At 39.3% G+C, this 22,297-nt stretch overlaps 3 protein-coding genes across 3 annotated transcripts; all 3 read right to left on the reverse strand.

The window, feature by feature from the left end:
• Positions 1 to 40: 40 nt before the first annotated feature.
• On the reverse strand, positions 41 to 7,636 carry LOC113014744 (acetylcholinesterase collagenic tail peptide-like). Its single transcript, XM_026156458.1, has 18 exons — positions 7,221 to 7,636; positions 6,523 to 6,643; positions 6,329 to 6,438; positions 6,096 to 6,215; positions 5,811 to 5,855; positions 5,609 to 5,635; positions 4,719 to 4,790; positions 4,555 to 4,617; positions 4,439 to 4,465; positions 4,295 to 4,339; positions 4,094 to 4,129; positions 3,935 to 4,015; positions 3,671 to 3,767; positions 3,432 to 3,571; positions 3,167 to 3,286; positions 2,801 to 2,930; positions 2,185 to 2,287; positions 41 to 920 (listed from the first exon to the last, which is right to left on the reverse strand). The coding sequence occupies exons 2-18, from the start codon at positions 6,623 to 6,625 to the stop codon at positions 851 to 853; spliced, it is 1,389 nt and encodes a 462-aa protein (XP_026012243.1). The 5' UTR covers positions 6,626 to 6,643; positions 7,221 to 7,636; the 3' UTR covers positions 41 to 850.
• Positions 7,637 to 9,240: 1,604 nt separating this feature from the next.
• LOC113015255 (cytochrome c iso-1/iso-2-like) lies at positions 9,241 to 10,236 on the reverse strand. The gene is made up of 2 exons (XM_026157203.1): positions 10,068 to 10,236; positions 9,241 to 9,413 (listed from the first exon to the last, which is right to left on the reverse strand). Exons 1-2 carry the CDS (start codon positions 10,234 to 10,236, stop codon positions 9,241 to 9,243), a joined length of 342 nt encoding a protein of 113 aa, XP_026012988.1.
• A 9,866-nt stretch (positions 10,237 to 20,102) lies between these two features.
• Positions 20,103 to 21,718, reverse strand: npvf (neuropeptide VF precursor). Its single transcript, XM_026156932.1, has 3 exons — positions 21,421 to 21,718; positions 20,584 to 20,960; positions 20,103 to 20,472 (listed from the first exon to the last, which is right to left on the reverse strand). Exons 1-3 carry the CDS (start codon positions 21,583 to 21,585, stop codon positions 20,403 to 20,405), a joined length of 612 nt encoding a protein of 203 aa, XP_026012717.1. The 5' UTR covers positions 21,586 to 21,718; the 3' UTR covers positions 20,103 to 20,402.
• Positions 21,719 to 22,297: the final 579 nt, after the last annotated feature.

Genomic DNA, 22,297 nt, shown 5'->3' on the forward strand with positions numbered 1-22,297 from the left:
TCGGCAGCCCCACCCACAGACAATCCCCCTCACAACTTTCCTTTGGCAACATCTGAATGAATCTTTATTAGTGTACAGTGCTTCATGAAACGTACAGTCATGCAGGCAGATTATCAGCTAATTACAGTTTAATGAATGATTTGATGTATCCCCCACATGCTGCTGCAATAATCAAATATGATCCTTTTTTGGATGACATTCATTTTTTCCCATCTCTTCCATCTGAGTTATTTGGACATTCATTTCTAAAAGGCCTCACTTTGGCTTGGATATTTACAGCATTGGTTAAAGCGGTCTGTCGTGCACTAAAAAAACACATTTACATGCAATATGACAGCATTGCACTTCATCAATATACTGCATTTTTTTTGTAATATATTGCACAGGAATAAACACACTTACACACCCCTGATTTGTATACTACAGTACATATATCTCTATATCTTTTTCATATTAAAAAGTGCTTTATAACACAGATTATTTCTGCATTAACAGTCAGCAAGTCATACACAACTATTTCGTATGATACAAACATGAAATCATTAAAATGTTTCCCAACAGTTCTAGTGTCCGTAACAGTGCTGCAGCCGATGAAGTGACACTAGCAAAGAGCTGTTTTCTGAGGTCAATTAGAGATTACACCTCCCGTGACCTTTCGTGGCTCAGAACAGGCACAAGAGCTTCCCTTAACTACTCTTTCTCAGTCTGTCGTTTATTTATTAATTAATTAATTTTTTTTTTTTTAAAGTGGTGAGACTTCAGTTGAAATCTGAAGTACAATCCCTTTGATCACAATGATCATCAAGAGGATTTGCAAAGATCCTCTGAGGCTGTTTTCAAACCTCTGAATTCAGGTGAAGTACTTGCAGCCAGTAGAATCAATGAGGCATGAGTCGGTGCATTTGAGATGCCCAAAGGACCTGCAGGAGACACAAAAACTGGTTTGTAATACGTGCAATTGATGCGCTGCATTGTCTTACAGTTATCGTGAGTGGACTATTTTTGGAAGATAAGCATACTGACTTATTTCTCAAAGCAGACCCACCATTAGATGAGCTCTTATATTCATACAGTAACACTTACTATACTTACAAAAACTCTCTCTCTGTATTTGTTTGTATCTTTGTCTGCAAACTCCTCCTATACCAACAGAGGCTTGTTTTACAAAGCAGGATTTTGGCTTATCCTTAACTTCAGGGTTAACCCTGTGTTTTGTTTAGGTGGTTCAAAATTAATCTTTTGGCTTTTGTCCTTTTTAAAGCAGCGCTGCATTTAGTGAATCCACATCAGACAATCTGGGTATGTTGAACTTTCTTCGCTGTAGACGACCCAGGAGCTGAGCAACTGAACTTGTCACACATGTGTATTTTAGGCCGCTGAAGGTTCTTAACTATATAAGAAATTATGATGCCATCATAGTCCATAAAAAGGAGTTAAAAACATGTTAAAAAACAAAAAATCTGCATGTGAGCATCTTTATGGCTCACTAATAACATTTTATGTTTTATATTTTTTAAAGTCAGGACTCACAGAAATCCTGGCCTAAATAAAGTACGGCACTGAAAACCCCAAACTGTGCTTTTGCTATGATATAGAAATGAGATATACTGTGTTACGTCACGGGTTTGAGCATATACCAGCTGTGTACAACTTGGACAGTCTATTGCAGGGCTAACAGAGAGAGGCAGGCAACTGTTCACAATCACATTCACACCCAGGGCCAATTTAGAATTGCCAGTTAACCTAATCCGTGCATGTCTCTGGACTGTGGGACGACCCAGAGTAGCTGCAGAGAACATGCAAACTCCATGTAGAAAGGCCCGGCCAGCGGACTGTTTCAAACTGTGCTGCTCACAAAACATGTTTAAATTTCACTACGTCACCCTAACACTGATTACTACACTGCAAGAAGACAAAAGATGATGCAGTAACTAGCTCACTAGTTGCTAACACAGTACAAAATCTGAGATTGAAAACTGAAATCAACGTGAATGTGTGCCAAAAACGTCAGTTTCTCAAATGGCCATGTGAAAATGGCTCCAAATAGTCCGTCCTCACAGAGTCCCATATTAGAAATGCAGTTTTTGACACTTTAATGGATTCATCTTGAGTTATCTGGTCTCTGGAGCAAGTCTAAATGAATGGACTCTACATTTGTGTTCTGAGAGCTGTCTGTGAACATACCCAGGGAGATAAGACTTGCAGGTCTGGTAACCAAAGTCTTTTCCATCGCACTCCTCTATTCCTTCGTGCCTGTAGCCATCTCCACAGTAGGCCCACTTACAGTCTGTCACAAGGGAAAGGAGGTGAGAGGCAGCAGGAGGCAGAGGAGGGTAGGGAGAGAGAAGACATTACTAATTTCTTTGGCACTGCAGTCTGCTTCAGTGATGCCAATACAGCATTTTCTTGCTAATTTAATTGAACAGAAGCAGAGAGTAGGGAGAGGATGGCAGCAGAAAAAAGAGGGGGGTTGAGATTAATGAAAGATCAAGGAAAGGTCTCACAGTGCTTACTAGCTTTCATCCTATGCCATGTGGGATCAGACTCTGTGGTGTACTGGAGTTATGCTCTGCAGGGTACCTCATCAGCAGCAAAACCAATCTACTTTACAGTTGGAGACTCTTTTTTTTTTTAAATTTAGACAAATGAAAAGCAGTTTCAGCTAAATTCACATAAGCTGGATATTTGTAAGAGATAAAGAAACATAAGCAAAATGGGACATCTTGCATTATATGAGATTTCAACCTCTACAGGCTATTTCTGCAGGTGTGCAAGTTAACAAAGCAAACACGGAACTCACTGAGGCAAGAATCTGTGACAATCTGGTTTCCATCATCACACTCCTCTCCGTGCTGGGCTTGCACCTTTCCATCTCCACACACGCCAACTCTGTCTGGGACTTTCTCAGTAGACTGGTATGGCTGGAAGGGCTAGAAAAATTGAAAGAACAAGCTCCAACTTCCTCTGAGTCTAGTGGTTTGCATGTAAGATATCAAAGCATTGAGGCTAAAGTTGCAGTTTATTTTCTGGAAAGCTTTTGTGTACCATCTACAAAAAACCCCCACTTTCTTCTAGCGCTTTCAGCCTCATACCGTTGCCTTCATCAGTACATATAGTCATACAGTTGACTTGCTGCTGCTCAGTGCTGCAAATGCTTTGAAATTACCTGTATGGGCTTCCATCCATCTTTGTCTTTAAAATAAAGCATCCTCTGATCCTTCCTGAATGCTATTGCATTCTCTTGTTGTAGATGGTCCATCTCCTCCTCACTGTTTACCACAAATATCTTGTGGTGAATATGAAACACACACACACACACACACACACACACACACACACACACACACACACACACACACACACACACTGATCAGTGAAAGCATGCCAATTTAAATACTCAATAACAGTATTGTGACAGGATGTGGTTTTACCGCTGTGACTTTATTTCCACTCCGCCGCTGTGTGTAACTTCCAAAAGGAGCATTATTTGGTCCGAGAGCACCTTCACAATTACAGTGACCCGGTGGACCAGGAAGACCCTTATCCCCCTTTTCCCCTACTAGATAGAGACCTATAAGAAACACATAGTTTACAAAAATAAACTTGGATAACACACAAGCAGCCAGTGGGATACTGCTTCTGATTGGGTCATGTCTGTGAGCTACTATACCTGATGCAGGAGGACCAGGTGGCCCAGGGTGGCCAGTAGGACCTGGAGGTCCGGGAGGGCCCATCAATCCAGTGGCCCCAGTCTGGCCCTTCATACCCTGTGCAAATTATAAAATACCAGAAAGTAGATTACAAAGCAAATATGCAAAAAAAAAAAAGTGCTAATCAATGGGAACAGCATCAGTGAGTGTGTGTGTGAGGTAAAAGACCCCACTTCACTGGCTATATTTTCCAAAACTGTTTTAAGAACGTTTCTTTTTTTCACCTGTTTGCCTCTCTTCCCCGGACGCCCAGTCGGTCCTCTCTTCCCTGATGTTCCTGGCTCTCCCTTTGGTCCTTTTTCGCCCTTTGAGAGAAGCAAAATTGAGGAATAACTGGATAAAAAGCAAATCTTTCATCTTCTTAAGTCTTTAATTACTCTTACCTTCTGTCCAAGCATCCCAGGCAAACCAATTGAACCCTGTTCAGAGACAGAATGGGAGCTTGTTGTGAGAACACTGACTTTATCATAACATGTATATGAAATACTTAACAGTAATTTATTTGGACTCTGAAACAGCCAAACCAAGAAAAAGGTCTGAAATCATTTGAATTTTAAATTAAAAAAAAAGGGAGTGTATCAAACCTTATCGCCTTTTAGGCCTACTGGTCCAGGATCGCCTCGAGCTCCCTTATAAAAAAGAATTGGGGCGAGGGGAGAAAGAGAAAATGTGGATATGACACTTTTTTAGTAAGAGCAGTTAGTTAGAGGATGTGACACAGAACTTGCCTTCTCCCCTTTGTAACCACGTAAACCCTGAAAAGACAGAGTAAGAGACAAGAGTACATCAGAGAGAGAAAGCTTAATAAGAATCAAACAGGTAGTCCTGTAAACATGCCACTAACCTTTATTCCAGGTGGTCCCCTCAGTCCTGGTAATCCCATGAGTCCGGGGTCCCCTTTCTCACCCTGAGAAAAAATACAACTAGATGTATTTCAGGTGTCAGGAGTAAAAAACAAAATGCACCCAAAAATGTGTCTGTGCCTGGAGGAAGAGTCATGACACTTACCTTGGGCCCCTGTGGGCCAGGCCATCCTGGAATTCCTTGTTTGCCTGGCAGGCCTGGAGCTCCAGTACGACCCTACAAAAACATCAATACCAGTAACAGTTTCTCTGCCCGCTTCAGTAAAAGTGATGTGAACACAAAAAGCTGCTCGTCTACTCTAAAACTGCACGAAGAATTTTGCTGCAAACTCATTTAGAGTCCGACCTCCAACTCAGACTCCGCTCTAGAAGCACTGCAAATTACTGGACGGGAATGAAAGCCTAATCAATCTGGGTTCTGGGCAAAAGAGCCAAACATGATAGACAACAGCCGAACATCTCCGTGACACCCGGACAAGCATTGCAGAGCTGCTGCCATGCTAAGCAATGTGCTTTCATTTAACTGCCTTTCATTAAAACCGCAGCCTGTAGAGACTCTACGGACCTGCTGTGTGTGTGTGTGTGTATGTGTGTGGAGTGATTTATCACGAAGAGCAAAGGCACTTAGAGTGATTAAAGTAGAGAAGTAGAGTGCTGGAGAGGCTGGATCAGCAGGACTAGAGTTTGGTACGAGAGCTACTGGAGCAAGGCCAAGGAAAAAGAAATACGGAGAGAGGAAGCCGGAGCAGAGGAGAAAAAAGGAACAGCAAGGTGAGGGGACAACGGGATCAAAGTTTGCTGCAGGACGAGCATCTTCTGGGACTAATGCAGCAGAACCCATTTAGCAGCTGCAGAGGATATTCTGAGCACATCAATAGACAAATCACATCACAGAGCTCCAGGATGCATCCAGGGGGGAGAATAGAGGCAGACAGTGGGGAAAATCCTGATCCCATTACACCAAGGACAAGATGACGAGATGGACCGGAGAGAGTTGAGGAGCACAAGATGTGCAGGAGAGGATGAGCAGCTCACCTTTAACCCTGGACGTCCAATTTCTCCCTGGAGGAGGACAAATGGAGGGGCAGGAGATGGGGTGCTCGTTAGAGCAGAGAAGAGCACAAGGACACACACAAACACAAATGCTTTTACAGAAAACTGCATTAGAGACATAATTCACTCACCCCCACCCCTCAAACAAAACCCTCAAAACACACACACACACACACACACACACCTTCTCTCCCTTTGGTCCTCTTATGCCGGGCAATCCACTATGACCCTGAAAAATGTCACCAGATTTATATAAATCTCACATATCCCATAATGAGCATGGTACATTTGTAGAAAAATCAATACTAAAAAGGTTTGCGCTTGTTTAACAATATGTCCATCTGCTGTCTAAGAATGGTTTTGCTGTCAGGTGGATGCTCTGTGGCTAAATCGGGCTGAATTGCTTTTAGAGAATGATTTTGTGCAGCAGCTTATTTATTTATTTATTTATTTAGAAGTAAAGCCTTACCTCTGGGCCAGTCGGACCTGGAGGACCCGGAGGTCCAGGCGGACATCCTGGTATCACAGGCTTTGGTTTTATCTGCACCTCCCCTCCGAAAACACTCGGCTCCAACAGGCTGTTGCTGTCCTTCATTCGATCAGTAAACACACAATCAGAAAGAAAGTTCTTTTTAAGTCAGTGGCCTACATCGGGCAGGTAGGGGAGGCTGTATAGAAACAGGTGTGTTTGTGAAGACGTACAGGGCTGACCCTCTTCCAAAGCTGAGGCGGAGGAGGGAAGAGTGGTGGTGGAGGAGGTGACATGAGACAACAGGGGTCAAACCTCATCGGCTCGGCCAGGAACCTGAAGCCTGAGAGGAAAAAAGAGAGCAGTGCGCATCAAATGGAGTGGAACATGCACACACACACACACACACACGCAAAGCTGGACTTACCTGAGCGGGCTGAGAGGATGGCGTCCATATAGGAGTGATGAGATGAGGCCCACGCAGGAGACAGAAGGATGAGAAAGGTAACTGCAATATTCTCCAGGTCCATGCTGCTGGATTACTTTTCCTAAAACGCACACAGGGCAGCCGATTATACACACAGTACACTCTATTTCTGTTCCCTGAGCTTACTGCAGTAGTTGGCACCTGTCACTTTTCCTTATTCCCTCTTGAGGGTGTCACTATTTCATCACTTCAGTCCACTAAAGCCTCTCTCTCTCTCTCCTTATAGCATCATAAACTTGTTGCAGCTCCACACTGCAGCAGATTTAAACACCGCTGTAATTCCAGCCATGCACCACCACTACCACCATCACCTACCCACCCTCTGTGCCAGAATTAGACAGAGGGGAGGCCACTGCTTGTCAACAATAGTAAGATTCATTCACACAAACCATTTTAACACGCTCACACTGCATGCGGTCAATGCAGGTCAATAACAGGAGGGAGAGAGAGAAAGAGGGTGGCTTTGCATAAAGATGCTGATAAAGGCTCACGTGTCACTCCATATCACATCGTCACTGGCGCTCACTTCTTCTTCTCGCAGCCTATTGATTAAACAGTACATGCTGTCGAAACGACACCACAGCCCTAAACCACTAATAAATGTCATCCCGTGGATTTCATTTGCGCGATCTCTTTACCTTCAGCTCGAAATTGCGCCGCACTTGTTGTAGACACGCCGTCCGGCGCTCCTTTCGTCTAAATGAGATGCGCGCTGTGCAGTCCCGAGTACTGTGGCTCCTCTGACATTTGTGTAGCCAATCTGGAGAGCTAATAAATCCGATCCACTTATCGACCCGCTTCTTCACCGCCGGTCAATAACAACACAATTGCAGCTCAGAGGACCGTTTGTTTTTTCTCTTGGCGCTCCTCAGAGCCCATCAGAGAGAGAAGCCACTGAGTGGAGCAGACACGGCGGTGTGCTGTTCAGCTCCCAGCGGGCGTGGATCGCGGGACCATTTACTGTTGTGTCATCTGGATCGGGTTCAGGACAGCTGGCCGCATAACGCAATTTAAGTTTGCGCGTGCCTGCACTGGCCTGGCACGTTCTGCGTCCTCAGTGGTGAGCTCTTTATTGGAGTAATGGCGCCCTCTGCTGGATACCTTTGTCCGTTTAATAAAATAAAATAAAATAAAATAAAATAAAATAAAATAAAATAAAATAAAATAAAATAAAATAAAATAAAATAAAATAAAATAAAGTTTCACTAACAGCTGATTGATCGAGCCTATTGGTGATAATTGTTTGTAACGTGGATTTTATCTTTATCTTTTTTACCAATTAACACTTTGGTTGTCCGATTAAATTGCACTATTTTGTATATAAAGATGAAAAATAAGACGCAATGCTGCTTCGGATACTGCAGGAAATATGTTATGTGTTAATAAAAACTTTTATTTGGATGTTTTTTTTTATTTGGATGCCAGACACGAGTAAGCAACTCGTGTCTGGCTGCACTTCATCCACCCTGCCAGATGGGAAAGCAAGCTCAAAGATTACAAAGGAAAATAGACAGCTAGACAAATAGGGCCTGGTGCAAGACACTTTACCAGACTTGCAATCTGTTAGAGCAGGTGCCTGTCTAGTAAGTGGTGGAGCGGGTGGCCAAGATTTTCCATAATGGATAGCAGATAGTTCAATGATCTCCTCACCACCACATCTTCAAAAGTGTCCAATTTGCAGTCAATCACAGAGCCAGCCTTTGTGATTAGTATATTCAGTCATTTGGTGTCACTAGCTCTGATGCTGCTCCCCCAGTAAGGTACACCGTACTCACCACAACTAACTGATAAAAAATCTCTCATTTTTTGCTGCACCCAGTGAAGTATGTAAACTTCCTTAGGAATAGATCCTGATCATCAATTGCCTGTGGGGGTGGTTGTCTGATCCACATAGTTTGGGAGGAGAAAGGAGAAAAGGGCAAAATCACTGATAGTAATCAGGATGTGCAGTGATAATGAGCAGTGTGTGATGGAGGAGCCAGCAGAGGACTGCTGGAGGATAGACACCTGCTGGACAAACTTAACTCATTTGCTCTCTCCGCTCACTTTTATCCGTCTGTAATCTTAAACCCAGAGGATTCAGGATAGCTGTTGGCTGTTGGTGCAAAGTAATTTGTCCTTCAAAACTATATGCTCTATGAATATATTATTAGTGTCTCAATCTAAAATTTTGTCTGCTAGAATCCTAGTGCTGTGTGGTGAAGCCAAACATATTAAAAACAAAGCAGTGCTTCAAGAAAATAAATGGCAACCTTAAAAAATCACACCAGCTGTGTTTTTATGCAAAAATTTAATATAAGATTAACTAAACACTACAAGGTCAAAGTCAATGGTGTTTGGCAAATGTAAAATAGCATGCTAACTCAGTATAAAGAATGAGGCCTGTTAAAGTAATCTAAGCACTTTACATTGTTCCTTATTCTCTTATGTTTTTAAAAATACAACAGCAATCTATTTGTTGACCATACTATCCATAAAAAACACAGAACAGAAACAAAAACAGAAATGAATTCAGTGAAAGTAAAGAGCAGCACTGTAACGATCGAAGTCTGTAACACCCAGTGGTTTGAAAAGATGATTAAAAACCTCTTACACAAAGCCTGCCCAAATTGATACATCTAAACAGAAAACACTTATGTGTTAACAGAAAACAAAGTTCTAACAATGTTCCACACAAGCATCGATCAGCAGTAGTTTATGCGCCTCATAAGCTTCTTTTAAATAGTCTATAATATCCTTTCTCTCTTTTTTCTTTCTGATGCCACTGAAGATCATCTTGGTGCCTGGAATGTACTTTTTTGGATTTTCTGTGTCTTCATCCCATACAATATCTAAAAAAGAAAACACAATAATTAAATTAATTCTTTGAGATTAAAATCGGTGAATCGGAGAAGAATGCTGGCTACTGTGCTACCTGTTCAGGCCTGCTGCTCTGGCCATCAGGTATGGGAAACATATCCTTTCTTAATATTATAGCAGAAATATACACACTACTGAGCACTCCAAGGGAAAACTCCCATAAATTCCAGTACAGAAGAGTTAAAATGCAGATTACAATTCACATTCAAAGCTCTACTGAAATTTATAAGATTATGAAGGTTTGTTCTGTCAGGATGTTGAATATGAAGACGATGAAGACTGCGGAGGAGATTTGTGGATGTAGTGAGGACATGCAGGGGGATGGCATAAAAGAAAAATGATGCTGAGGGATAGAATGAGATGGAGGCAGATGATTCACTGTAGCGACCCCTAAAGGGAGCAGCTGAAGATGAAGAAATAGTTCTTAGAGGATAGATTGATTATGATTGACTTTTTCACAGAAGAAGCTAGCACTGGCTTATTCACTCCGCTTTAATTTTCCACCAATCTGATTTGCATCTTTTCACATAGAAAAGACTCAGACACAAAGCTTCACAAAGCTGAGATGCATGGAGATCAATCAATCTGTCAGTCTAACCAAGGTGAGTTCTGCACAGCAATGGTACCTGTATCAATGTTGGCCTGTGTATAGGAGTAGCCAGGTGCTTGCCCTGTCTGCCTTCCAAACAGTCCCCACAGGTTGGGCCCCACCTTGTGGCTCTCCCCCTTTCCCACTGTGCGGCACTGGGAGCATTTCTGCACAAACACTTTCTTTCCTTTCTTGACATCCCCCATTACCACACTCAAAAAACAGATTCAGGTCCTCCTTTCAACACTGAAAAAAATATGTTGTTGGATTTACTTAATTCAATGGTGGACATTTGTTGCACACAGATGTTTTGCTTTGGCAGCAACTTAAACAATTGAGTTAAATTAACACAATTTATTCATGTTCAATAAACCTGTGCAATTTGTGTTGATAAAATGTGACTTAAACATGTTTTGATGAAGTAATTTGAGCTCTTGGAATATTTTAATCCTTCACAATTTTCTCACGTTATCCCAACACGATTCAATAACTTTTACCCAATACTACTTGGTCACTTAAATACTACATGTTATCTTCAAATTACATTTTGCTATTATATTCTAGTATCAAATACACAATTTTCAAATGGAGGCCTTATAACAGATTGTATTGTTCTCTTCCAAGATGGTTGCTGGCATCCACCAGTAACCTTTCAAAACAAAATGTCTAATTTCACTGCAGTAGGTAAAGAATTAAACTGACATTACTCCTCTACTGAATCTATATAAATCAACAGTTAAATAATGTCAGTTCTTCCGTGTTCTCTGGAATCAATCACAGCAAAGAAATTGGACTGTTTCTTTTGAAAAATGTTGGGAAAGAACAATACAAAACATTCTATTTAAGGCCTCTGACATCAAGATTCAGTTAAACAACAATTATAACTAAACAATTTGAGGTAATGTTAGTTTCCATTAACATTAAATTAGGTTACTGAATTGGCAAACACCTTCCTATTAACACTACCCATTTTACCCCAATAACTAAAGAAATTAGCACTTGCAGGTCAAAAACTTTATTCAAGAGATGCAAAAATAACATTGATACAGTGACTGTCAAAAATTACAGCACTGATCATACTGTGACATCTTGGTTCAAAACAGCACACTTAGAAATATTCAACGTTCTTTACTTCAACTGAATGAAACTGAAAATACCATTTCACACGACCCATATGGGATATTTAGACTGCATAACTGTTCACGCTACATCTCTTCACTAGTAAAAGAAAGAAAAAATACAAAGAGAAATTAAAAAATGCTGCCAAACAGACAAACAGAACTTGTACAGAGCAAAAGGAAAAACAAACAACAACAAAAAACGGCTCGTCCTCATGGCAGTTGCAGAGTATATAAAAATGAACCCTGCGATCCGTTCCTGGAATTGAGCTTCAAAAATGCAGCAGAACAAGTGTGAGATTTAAATGTCCTCTCACCTAGAGCTGGTCACCTCACATGCATAACAGTGAGCTTCGTTGCAGGAGCAGTTTTGTCTTAGTTGTGAGCTTTTCTTGAGAGCTGAGTTGCATCCAACTCCATTACCACCCATTGAATCACCTCAAAAGTGTAGCAGAGTTGTGATGGGTAGCTCATGTTGAAGGAATAAAAAAGGTCCAAACAGCATGGCTACTGCAAAGGTCACGTTATCCAGATCTTGAAGAACAACATCAGAAAAGTCATTGCCTGCCGCATCCTCTGGAGACAGATGTTCATTGTGGTTTTCTCAATCTGTGCAGTGGCCTCAGTCAAGTCCTGGTTAAACACAAAACATTTCTTTAAGATTCCTTTTTAAACTCATCTCTTTTTAATCTACCAGTTCTAATGTTAGAGTAATTTAAACCAATGCAAGCAACATAGTAAATAGCTATAGCCAAAGAGTGGCCTGCCATGCTGCCATTCATGGTCTAACAGAGTTTCTAAGAGAGGGTGAAAAACATAATAATTTCAAATGCTTTACATTAGTTTTTGTTAGAAAGACACCGGCCCATCAGAAATCCAGGTTATGTCACTCAGAAGATGTTAGAATTTAGACTTTCAGCCCCACAATTTGGTTAGCTGTTGGTCAGTTGGTCATTTTTTCAAACAAAAGCTAATATAAATATTGGTCGGATTTTCCTTTGTTCATTAGAATGACAAATTTAAAGTTTTTTCACACTGATGTGACCCCTAATACAGGGGTGGGGATGGGGCCTCAAGGGCCGGCGGCCGAGTTCACTACCAGGCCTCATGTGAACTTCAAATTATTAAAGAGGACTACTGGTCCTAACCAGTCCAATGAGGATCAAGTGGATAACTAAATGCATTTTTAAATGTTGCAAAGCCACAATCTACTCATAAAACACTCACCATGAACTCCTGCACAAAGATGTTGCAATTGTCTTTCACACAGATGCGGAGCACTTTGATGAGGGACTCCGAGCATTAATGTCATCCTTGACTATTATAACAAAGAAAACAGAGATTTGTGAACTTTTCAGTAGCACAGAAGAAAATGATCCCAGACAAAAACTCTTGACTTTTTAAACCAGTCAACATGCAACACCAGCATCTACAAAGCAATATCAAAAGTTCCTGTTTGACATCAACTTTATGGATATATAGTTTCCAGAACATTTATTTTTAACAAAAAGATAATTTTTTCTCAGTGGGCCAGTAAATGCATGACGAAAATTATGGCATCCTTTTAGTGGAATCATTACTCACAGGTAATAGTTGACTGTTTCAATGGAAGTAGCATAAAAATCTTTTACTGACCTAATGCAATACATATACACTTTGTAGTTAAAGAATTTTAAAGTTCTTACTGTCATTATGGCAGCTACATCCTTTAGCTTTGTGCCCTGTTCCCCCGATCACTTTGCAAACACTTTCAGCAGACTGTCAGAGAAAAACTCAGCTCCGTCAGAAACCTTGACTGTAAAGGCATGGTTGGGATGCACTGGAATGCTGCATTTTATCTGAAATGACATAAAATTATTTTTGAAATAACAGCAGGCACTGTGCTTGGTTAATCAGTAATGTTTTGTTGAATAAAAACTGTGTTTCCAGATCTTATGGGATTAAAAAAAATCCAAAGATGTTTGTTTCTGATTTGCAACCCAACAACCCACAAGTTACAACCTCATTTCAGTTCAAGTGTGCATTAATGCGAGTCCAGTAATCACCTTTCTGGCAATACATACAGGTATAAGTTAAACCTATGGCAGATTTTGGATCTCTCAGTTGTATTAATAGGGTGAGTATGCATGCACCTAATAATTATAAAAAACCTATTATAATTAAGTTACAGAAACGAAAATAGAATATACTTTCTTACCATAACACCTTGAACCCACAATCCATCAGCTGACTCCTGGTGAAATGCAGAATAGAGGTCATCTCTCAATGTGCAGCAAAAAAAACAAAAACAAAAACAAAAGGACAGCAGGTGAGGGCAGGAGGGGTAGGGATGTAAGCTAGCATAATGCCGCTGATGATATTAGCTAAAGCTGTTCAATGTCCAAAATCTCACTAACACCACGGTGCAGTAAATACACAATGTAACTGAAGAGTCAGTTGACAAATCTATTCACACAGAAAACCAAATTATGTTATGAGTGCCTCGTAATTAGGTTTAATGTGATATTACGGCTCTTGTGCCAAAGACAAATTCAAATGAAAAAGCGCCAATTCTTTGACAACAGATAAAACAGCAAATAAGCTAACGGCTCTTTTTTAGCATGTTACATGGCGACACTCTAGACGTTTAACTACATTTGGCTGAAATATGGTAAAAATGAATTCAAAAAATCAAGACATACCAAAAACGTAGAGTTGGCTGCTCGACTTGACTGAGATGGATGCCTTTTTTAAACCACGATCCAAAGCCCGCGAGATGAAATCACGCGTGGTTTCACGAGATTTAACGTTGCTATCTTATTGACTTACTTCACCTGAACATGATATGAACAATTTAATACACCCTTTCTGCATATCATGTAGTTTTTACACTATATAGTTACATTTAACTTTAAAACATGAGGCAATTGTGTTAAATGCATGCAAGATGCTTACATAAATCCAAGAGATGGCCAGTCCCTTTTTTTCAGTGAAAGAACACATGCAAATTATGTTAGTTGTTCACAAATGCAATTAAAAAATACCAAATTAATTTGATTTTCTTTGTGTAAACCTAAAATTATTCAAAACCAGCAGAGGCTGATTCTGAACACAAAATGAATGAGTTTGTTGGGGCACTGGGGGTAGGAGGAGTACATTTTTGCACTTAAGTATTTGTAAACTCAAAGAAATCAATTCAAGCCCCTCTTTAAGCTTAAACATTATTTTTAATCTCATTCAACACAAATGTAGCACTCCAGCATTACTGCAATTATTATTCGTGTGGTGAACCTAAATTATTTTCTCTCAAAGCAGTCTTTGTCACAAGAACACAAAGTTACTGAGTTACACAACGGTCCGCCTTCTTTGAAAATTTTGCGCTCTTTCAGGATCACCTAAATGAATGCAGCTGCTCTTGGCCTCTCTGTACTTTTTGGATAAAACTACACCTTCAGGTAAGGTAACATATTATTTTTCCATATATCCAATTGTGTATTTCTTTATCAGCTAAATCTATAATGCTATTTATCATAGAAGCTTGTAACAGTTGTTTTTTGAACTTTTGGTGGTGCTACCATTCTCTTCTCTGCTTGAATACTATTTTTTTTGACAATATAGCCAGGTCTTTTCAAAAGTGCCTTGTTTTAGAGGAGAAATTGTGTAGCTGCCAACTTTTAAGTCGGAGCGTGTGCTAGCTTATTAGCAGCTAGCCATTGTGCTCAATGAAAGATGATATCCTATAGCTAACTTCTTTCTTACTGTTTTCTTTTTATAATCTAAAAATATGGTATTCTGTGTTTATTATTATATAATGCCATTTTCTAGTAGAAAGTATCGTTTTGAGGTGTCTTTAAAAGCACTACATAGTTTACTGAGGGTGCTACCAAAAGCGAACCATGTGGCCGGAAGAGTAACTGCAGGCAGCACAATGCGCACTCCCATGACGTTCAAACCTATTTATTATTATAAAAGATTTCGGCTACGTCCACACTTACACAGGTATTTTTGAAAACGGAGATTTTCCGTTTTCGTTTTAAAAAATTATCCCGTCCACAGGTAAACGCAAAAATGAAGGAAAACGCTGCTAGGAACATGCCAAAGCAACAGGTGGCGATATATTCCTAAACTCAGCTAAAAACAGTTTAGGTCTTGACAAACTTCACTGATGGTTCAAATGTTTAGCAACTTTCAGTGTGTTGATTCAGCAGTCTGTATTTAAACTTCTAGTTTATTATATTTATGTATGTTTTATTTCCAGGTGAATGCAGAGTTCCTGCAGATCACTACAAAACCCCTGCAGGCGAAGTTCTTGGCTCAGCTGGACAATTTAACAGACAAGCTGATGCAAATTTTTCAGGGGAGCAAAGGAGCAAAGGGCCAAAAGATCAAGGATATCATGGCGATCAGTAGTTTGGTTGGTACTAATGATAAACCCATCAATTAAATGCAATCAATCAATTCCATTTTTTTCACCCTTTTTTTCCACCCTTGCATTAGTATGATGACATCGACATAAAGAGGGAGCATACTCTTAAAAGCCTGGTGATCTACTTTAATGAAGATCCAGACCTACTGTTCAAGGAGTATCTGGTACGCTTATCACACCTTCTTTTCTAGATTCAATTTGAGTTAGGTTCATCGCACGCAAAATGCTCATATATTCAAATAAGACAATATAATTGTGAAATAGTATTATTCTTAATAGTCATTGTTGAAACTTGCACTGGAGAGCACTTTTTAAGGGGACAGTTTCAGCAAAAATTCAATTGTTCATTCTTTTGGTGCTGCCATGTAGGTATCTACTGCCTCTATAAACACAGTAAATGTGGACAAAACATTCATCCATTTTCTGTCAGTGTTTCAATTCAGTTTATTTATATAGCGGTATATCACAACAACAGTCATCTCAAGGCACTTCAGAAAGTAAACACTCCAATGGAGTTCAGTTTATTATGCCAATTAGTAAAAAGTCTTCATTATAAGGAACACAGCAGATTGCATCAAGACACTAACTAGTGTCACTGCCATTACAGCAATCTCCTGGTTTCAGGAATAATGTGCATAAAACAAGCTGTTTCAAAAGGTTCCCAATTGTGATGAAATAAGGGAAATTGACCCAGCCCACACACACATACACACACTGATAGACACTGGAGGAGCTCCTGCTCTATATCAAGCCCCTCCCAAAGGGAGGTACATAATACCTGAACCCAAACTATTGATAGGAAACAGATTGACGGGTTTTATTTATGTTTGGAGTGTTTATAGAGGCGGTAGAGACCTATGTTTCAGCACAAAAGGATACAAAAGCTGAGTTTTGCATAATATGTCCCCTTCCAAGTGACAGAGCCCTTAAACCTGAAACAACCTGTTTTTCAGACCTCCTCCACTGAGGATGAACGGTTGAGGTCCACTGCAGCAACTGTCACTGTATTTACACCATCAGAAGAGAAGGGATTCAGGAGCCAGAGGATGTTGGAGTTGTCATTGAAGGTACTACAGTTATGAACAACCTCGGTAGTGTCATCATGGCATTCATCGTCCTCTTTGGACTGATTTATGCACTTGATCTGAGCTATCCAAATGACCTCAAGTACACTTTTGAGTTCTGTCAGAAGATTTTGATGAATCTGGATGGACAAAGGCTCAGTACAAAGATGCAGTAAATGAAAATGAAGATGTTTGCTTAGGCAAACAAGACCCAGCACAAAAGTTGATTTTGGCCTTTTTATATCTTTTGTTCAAACTGTGACCTTTTTTTCTTTCTTTTTTTTGGCCAAATGGAAGTTGTCTATTTTTGTCTGCTGTTATGTTGTGAGTGATGTGACCTTTAATCTGTACTACTATGGATGGATGAAAGGACTGGGGATTTAGCTCAGAAAAAGTTTCATGGTTGTAACCACCATTTTCTTTTTGATTGCTTTTGGGATTTGCAAAGGTAATAGAAAAATGTTGACAAGTTTTGTGTCTTCCAGTGTTTTCCCGTTCTTATAAGCTTGTAAATGTTTACATGTAATTGGTTTTGGAGAAGTAAAGTTGAAAGATTTTTTTTTAATTAAAATACCTCCCCCTTGGTAACAGAAAAATGTTCGTCATGAAAACACACACACACACACACACACACACACACACACACACACACACACACACACACACACACACACACACACACACACACACACATATATATATATATATGTATGTATGTATGTATGTATGTATGTATTGTTGGGTTGTTTCAAATCTTCAGTGACTGCCATACTATGGTGTGAATTGCAATGTTTAGTAGGTTATCATTGTGAATTTGCAAGTGTCACTATAAATATATACAATGATTCTGAAGTGAAATCTGATTTTACAGATTCCAGTTTGTTTTCAGTATTGCCTAGTAGTACAGAGGTGTGTGCTATTCAGATTTGACATTCATTACAAATGTACGTCAGCACATTTTTGTGAGCACTTTGATTTTTGTTAAGGTTGATTTGACCATGTGACATGTATGTTTATTTACAAAATATTCTGTTTCTGCTTTTAATTCAAGTGAATAAACCTGAGTTGTAAAAACAAATTCATTTTGTCATTATTTTAATAATTAAATTAGTTTTCTGGTAATGAAAATTATGATTTAGTTGAACTCAAAATAATGATTTCAATGCAATGAAAATCTAGCTCAAGTGAATGACATTGTATTGAGTTGGACCAACCAAAACCTTTCACATCATTTTAATGTACTTTTTTTCATTTTAGCAGTATTTACGAAATTGTGTTCTACTGACTCAATTTAATTGAATTGTCATGATGTATGTAGATTAGGTTGGACCAAAATAGATGTATTACCTGGAAAACCTGCCATCAGTCCAATTGAGTTCATCCAATGACTTATTTTTTTGAGTGCAGTGGCTGGGAGGAGACACAAGCGAAGTGTGCAACCTGGAATGAGTCACACCCAAACTAGTAACATATGAAGCGAGTGGAAATATACTACACAAATATTTACATGTAACAGTAGCCCAGAGTCAAAAAAACCACTCACCAACTTCCAGGCTGTTAATGCACAAGTTATGAAATGTGGAACAAGATGTTCTGGGAACAAAAACATGTAAAAAAACAAAAAAACAAAAAACAAAAAAAAAAAAACAAGTTTAAAAGAAAAAAAAATCTAAAATAGTTTATTTAACAGGAAGATTGACTCGCTTTTGCTAAAAAGTCAAAGTGAGAAAAGATTTATGCCATCATTTATCCTCCAAAAAAACACATAAAAAACAAATAAATGAACAGTTAATAAACAAAAGGGAAAACTTGCAGATATTGGACTGTGGCTGAAATACCTCTGGACAGAAGTTCAGTGTTTAGCTTCAGCTTCAGCTTCAGCGTTGCGCCGGATAGTTTGAAGCTCAGAAAGTAAGATCTCAAATTTATAATGGGGGTGGTTGACTATGCAGTGGTTCAGTAGGACATTCATTCGGTACAATGATTGGCCACTAGAGGGAGACCAAACACAACCAAGGTGGTCACATTTTCCCTCAGTCTGGAGTAACAAAATCAGTATCACTATTTTCAGAATCATTCCAGTGAATCAAGAAAGGTGTGAATGAATTTTTAACCGGTGGATGACATAAAGAGTTTTATCTAACAAAGTGATAGTGCCCGCAGTACAGGATGCACAGTACTAAGGAAACAGTGGGAGTGTGTGAGTTTTCTGTGTGCTTAATGTTTTATGTGTTAACTTCCCTGCTTTACTCTGTAATACTAACAGTAATGCAATTGTCTGCTCGAACTTAAGAAATTACATTAATTGAATAAAGATTTTAAAGAAACACAACTGCCTTGCTTTAATGTGGACTTCCTTCCCTATAAGCCTTCTGTTTTGTAAGATAACTCTTTAAAGTGTTAGATAGACTTACAAAGTATAAATTTTCCTTTTGATAAACACCTCTATGAAATCTATTTTTACAGTGATCCCCACTTGCAGTTTGAAGGTTCATCTGCAGGTTAAAATGCATTTGTCACCATTATGCAACCATAATGGATTTATAAACACAGCTCCTCATTTTCATCTGTTAAAAACCACACTGTCCAGGCCAGCCAACAGATTTTTTTATTTGTTGTGTTATCCAGCTAAGGCTCTAATGCAAAGGGTGTAAAACTGGCTACGGGATAGCCATACTTTCTTTAATGCTATTGCAAGTTATGTTTATTTACTTTTTCTCAAAGTATTTTCTATCTCACATCTGCATCTACAACCAGCTTAGAAAGCAGTTAACCCCACACTTACACTGAATCCAGAGGAAAACCCAACAAAGTCCCTGAGAAGGTTTGAATTCTTGCAGTGAGGTGACAGCGCTAACCTCCACATCAACCTAGCCACTGATATACAAAACACTGAATACAAAATGTCAGAAGGTTTTTTTTAAAACTATCTCATGATATTGCACCAATCACCAGTATTCTAACCTCTTTGGCCATTGAAATAGTACATATTACCCTGATATACCCCCACTACTGACAGAGTACGTACATATATAGTTGGTGGTTTCCAGGACACGAGGAGTTTATTTACACGCCACTATAGGAAGACAAGGAAGCATATTTTCTTTATTAAATATATATTTACTGGAATTATTATGAAAAAAGTGAATAAATTTTCAAACTAGAGGCTGAGCAGAAAGATCACAGTGGCCACTTTGATTGGGTTTTTGTCTCCCCCTTGTGGTTTATCACTGAACTGCAGGATCACATGCCGTAAAGTTGCTCCTGTATCGGCAGGGTTTCAGTGGATGCCGGGTGCTAACATAGTTAACTGCAAGGTTAAAAAAAAATTCAACAATAAAATGATTTTTCCAAAGAAGTACTGAAAAGCAAAACTGATGAAAAAAAATTTAAACAATGTCTGAGATAATCACAGCATTAGCTGGAGGAATGGACCACCATCACAGGATATTAATGTTTGTGTAAATCAGTTTTATTCCCAATGGCACAGCCCACTGACACTCCTTTGGATCAGGACGGAACAGTTTGTGATTGCAGGGCTGAGGTTTAAACATTGCTCATGACCGTTGCTAGGTCAACTGTGCAAAGTCAAGTCAGATGTAAGAGAAAAATTTCTGTGACTTAGTATGAAATATGAAAATTTGCTTTCCATCACAATATGTGTAACTTTATTTAAAGAGACATACAAGATTTTCCTCAAATGTTTCACTTTAAGCGCTTGTCTATACAGTAAAATAAAGAAATGTTGATATTTACATCCTACAGAGCCCTATAGACAAAAATCACTATTTACTCTTTTTTTCTTCCAGCTCTGTTTCTTCATCTGAGGTAGTTGTTGAATCAAAGTTTTCAGCCCTGTAGGAACAAAGCACACTGTTTGCAAATGCACAATGGGACACCCATCCCTTCTCAGGAGTGCACCCGAGGTTGAAGATAGATAAACCATTAAGAACATCATTTACCTACCAGTGCAAGCCAGTGTTTAATAACTGTTCAATGGCAACAGTCCTCAGAAGCTTCCAGTAGGGACTATTCCTCTCAAATCTTTGAGACAGCACTTGGTTCGGTGCTCGTCTGATGCTCGGGCACTCTGCACACACTCGAATTGCCACCCAGGATCTTCCAAACCTCTGGGGCAGGTTGGGAGAGGAGTTTGGTGTCCTTTCATCACTGGGATGACTCTGTCTCCCAAAGCGCAATGGCATGTTGGCGTGCTGGTGGAGGGGTTTGACAGTGGGCGGATAGAACCTGACGATGGTCGGGAGGCTGAATTTGCTGGTGGTGGGAGCCACGTGTATATTGAAGCTCTCGAGATCTAAGCTCCTGTGGATTTTATTTTTAGTCTAGAAACAAGAGATCAGATGAAATATAATGCACATAATGCACTGTTTCAGTAGTTTTGCAAGCCAAACAATTGCTGGTTCACTACTGGGTCAAGGGCATTTTTTTCTCACATTCATTAAAAAAAAATTTTTATTCACAGCAAAAGCAATCATTAGTTGCCACCACAGGTTATGCTCATACCCCATATTTTTCTGCAAAAAAGTGAAACAATGTCTGCAAAAGCTAATTTTGGAGAGCCCAAGATGATCTATTTGAGTTGCCTTTTTTAAAATCTGCTCAGCTATTCATTTAACAATCTTGTACATCAGCTAAAATTACCATATGGTTAAATTTTTAAGCTCAAGAAATTGAAGATTATTTGAGGTTTTCACACTTTAACCAATTTCTGAAATGTTAAATCAGTTCACAAAACATGTTTTACTCATTTACTAACAAGTTATGGGTCTAATTATTTCTTACCTCTTGGTGCGGCTGTTTCCTCACAGAATATGTGCCGTCATTGCTGCTGAGCAAGTTTTTACCGCTGCGGACCGATTTCCCAAAGACGTGTACATCAGACCCTCCAAGACCCCGCAGCATCAGGAGCGCAGACAGTATCATTGTTACCAACATATTAACAACCATATTTCACAACTTCTCTGAGCAGCCTGAGGACATATGGTTACCACAGTGTCTGCAGGTATTAAAGGTCCCTGAAAGCATGCGTCACTGGCGGTGTATGATGAAGACAGTCAAACACATGCACATACATCTTCAGCCTAATTTAACAGGAGGAAATTCCTGACCCTACTAATTATCCTTCTCTGAAGGATATGTTTGAGGAGGTATGTATGTCCTAATTAGGCTGCTGAATGAACCAGTCAGCGTGTTTTCGGTTTAGTTTGGTTGAAAGCAGGAAGTTGACAGGAAGCAAAAACAGGTGTTCAACAAAGATACCACATATCACATTTTTAGCATCACAATTTGATTTACAGTGAGCCAGAACAAAACATTCATTTTTGTAAGGATTTCTTGTAAGTTTTCTTTACAGTGTAACTAAAATGTTTACATTTACGTGCATGTAAATAACCATGTATGAAACGACGGCCTGAGAAAAATAAGAGCAATTATAATTTTATTCAAGTTATTGAAAATTCAGTTAGTTTGAATTATTATATTAAATTATTCTATATGTTTTTTTAAAAAAAAATGTGATATTTATAAGAAACACCTTGGTCTACGCATCTACAAACGCAGTTCTGAAGTAGTTGGGATGCTGTGTAATATGTCCAAAAATAATAAAAAAAATAAAAAAATAAAAAACCAAGCCAAAACAAAACAAAACAAGAAGCAGAAA

Source organism: Astatotilapia calliptera, chromosome 22, assembly GCF_900246225.1.
Source record: "Astatotilapia calliptera chromosome 22, fAstCal1.2, whole genome shotgun sequence".
In the NCBI taxonomy this organism is placed as follows: domain Eukaryota; kingdom Metazoa; phylum Chordata; class Actinopteri; order Cichliformes; family Cichlidae; genus Astatotilapia; species Astatotilapia calliptera.

What these genes read in the sequence shown, in the direction of transcription:
- LOC113014744 (XM_026156458.1), bottom strand. Translation starts at nt 6,625, where the DNA reads ATGGACCTGGAGAATATTGCAGTTACCTTTCTCATCCTTCTGTCTCCT. An exon ending in TTGGACGTCCAGGGTTAAAG is followed by an intron (nt 4,791 to 5,608) that starts GTGAGCTGCTCA and finishes ATGTTTTTGTAG; the next exon opens with GGTCGTACTGGAGCTCCAGG. An exon ending in CTGGCCCACAGGGGCCCAAG is followed by an intron (nt 4,618 to 4,718) that starts GTAAGTGTCATG and finishes ATTTTTTCTCAG; the next exon opens with GGTGAGAAAGGGGACCCCGG.
- LOC113015255 (XM_026157203.1), bottom strand. Translation starts at nt 10,236, where the DNA reads ATGGGGGATGTCAAGAAAGGAAAGAAAGTGTTTGTGCAGAAATGCTCC. An exon ending in ACAGGCCAACATTGATACAG is followed by an intron (nt 9,414 to 10,067) that starts GTACCATTGCTG and finishes TTTCTTTTTTAG; the next exon opens with ATATTGTATGGGATGAAGAC.
- npvf (XM_026156932.1), bottom strand. Translation starts at nt 21,585, where the DNA reads ATGGTTGTTAATATGTTGGTAACAATGATACTGTCTGCGCTCCTGATG. An exon ending in GGAAACAGCCGCACCAAGAG is followed by an intron (nt 20,961 to 21,420) that starts GTAAGAAATAAT and finishes TCTTGTTTCTAG; the next exon opens with ACTAAAAATAAAATCCACAG. An exon ending in TTAAACACTGGCTTGCACTG is followed by an intron (nt 20,473 to 20,583) that starts GTAGGTAAATGA and finishes TTGTTCCTACAG; the next exon opens with GGCTGAAAACTTTGATTCAA.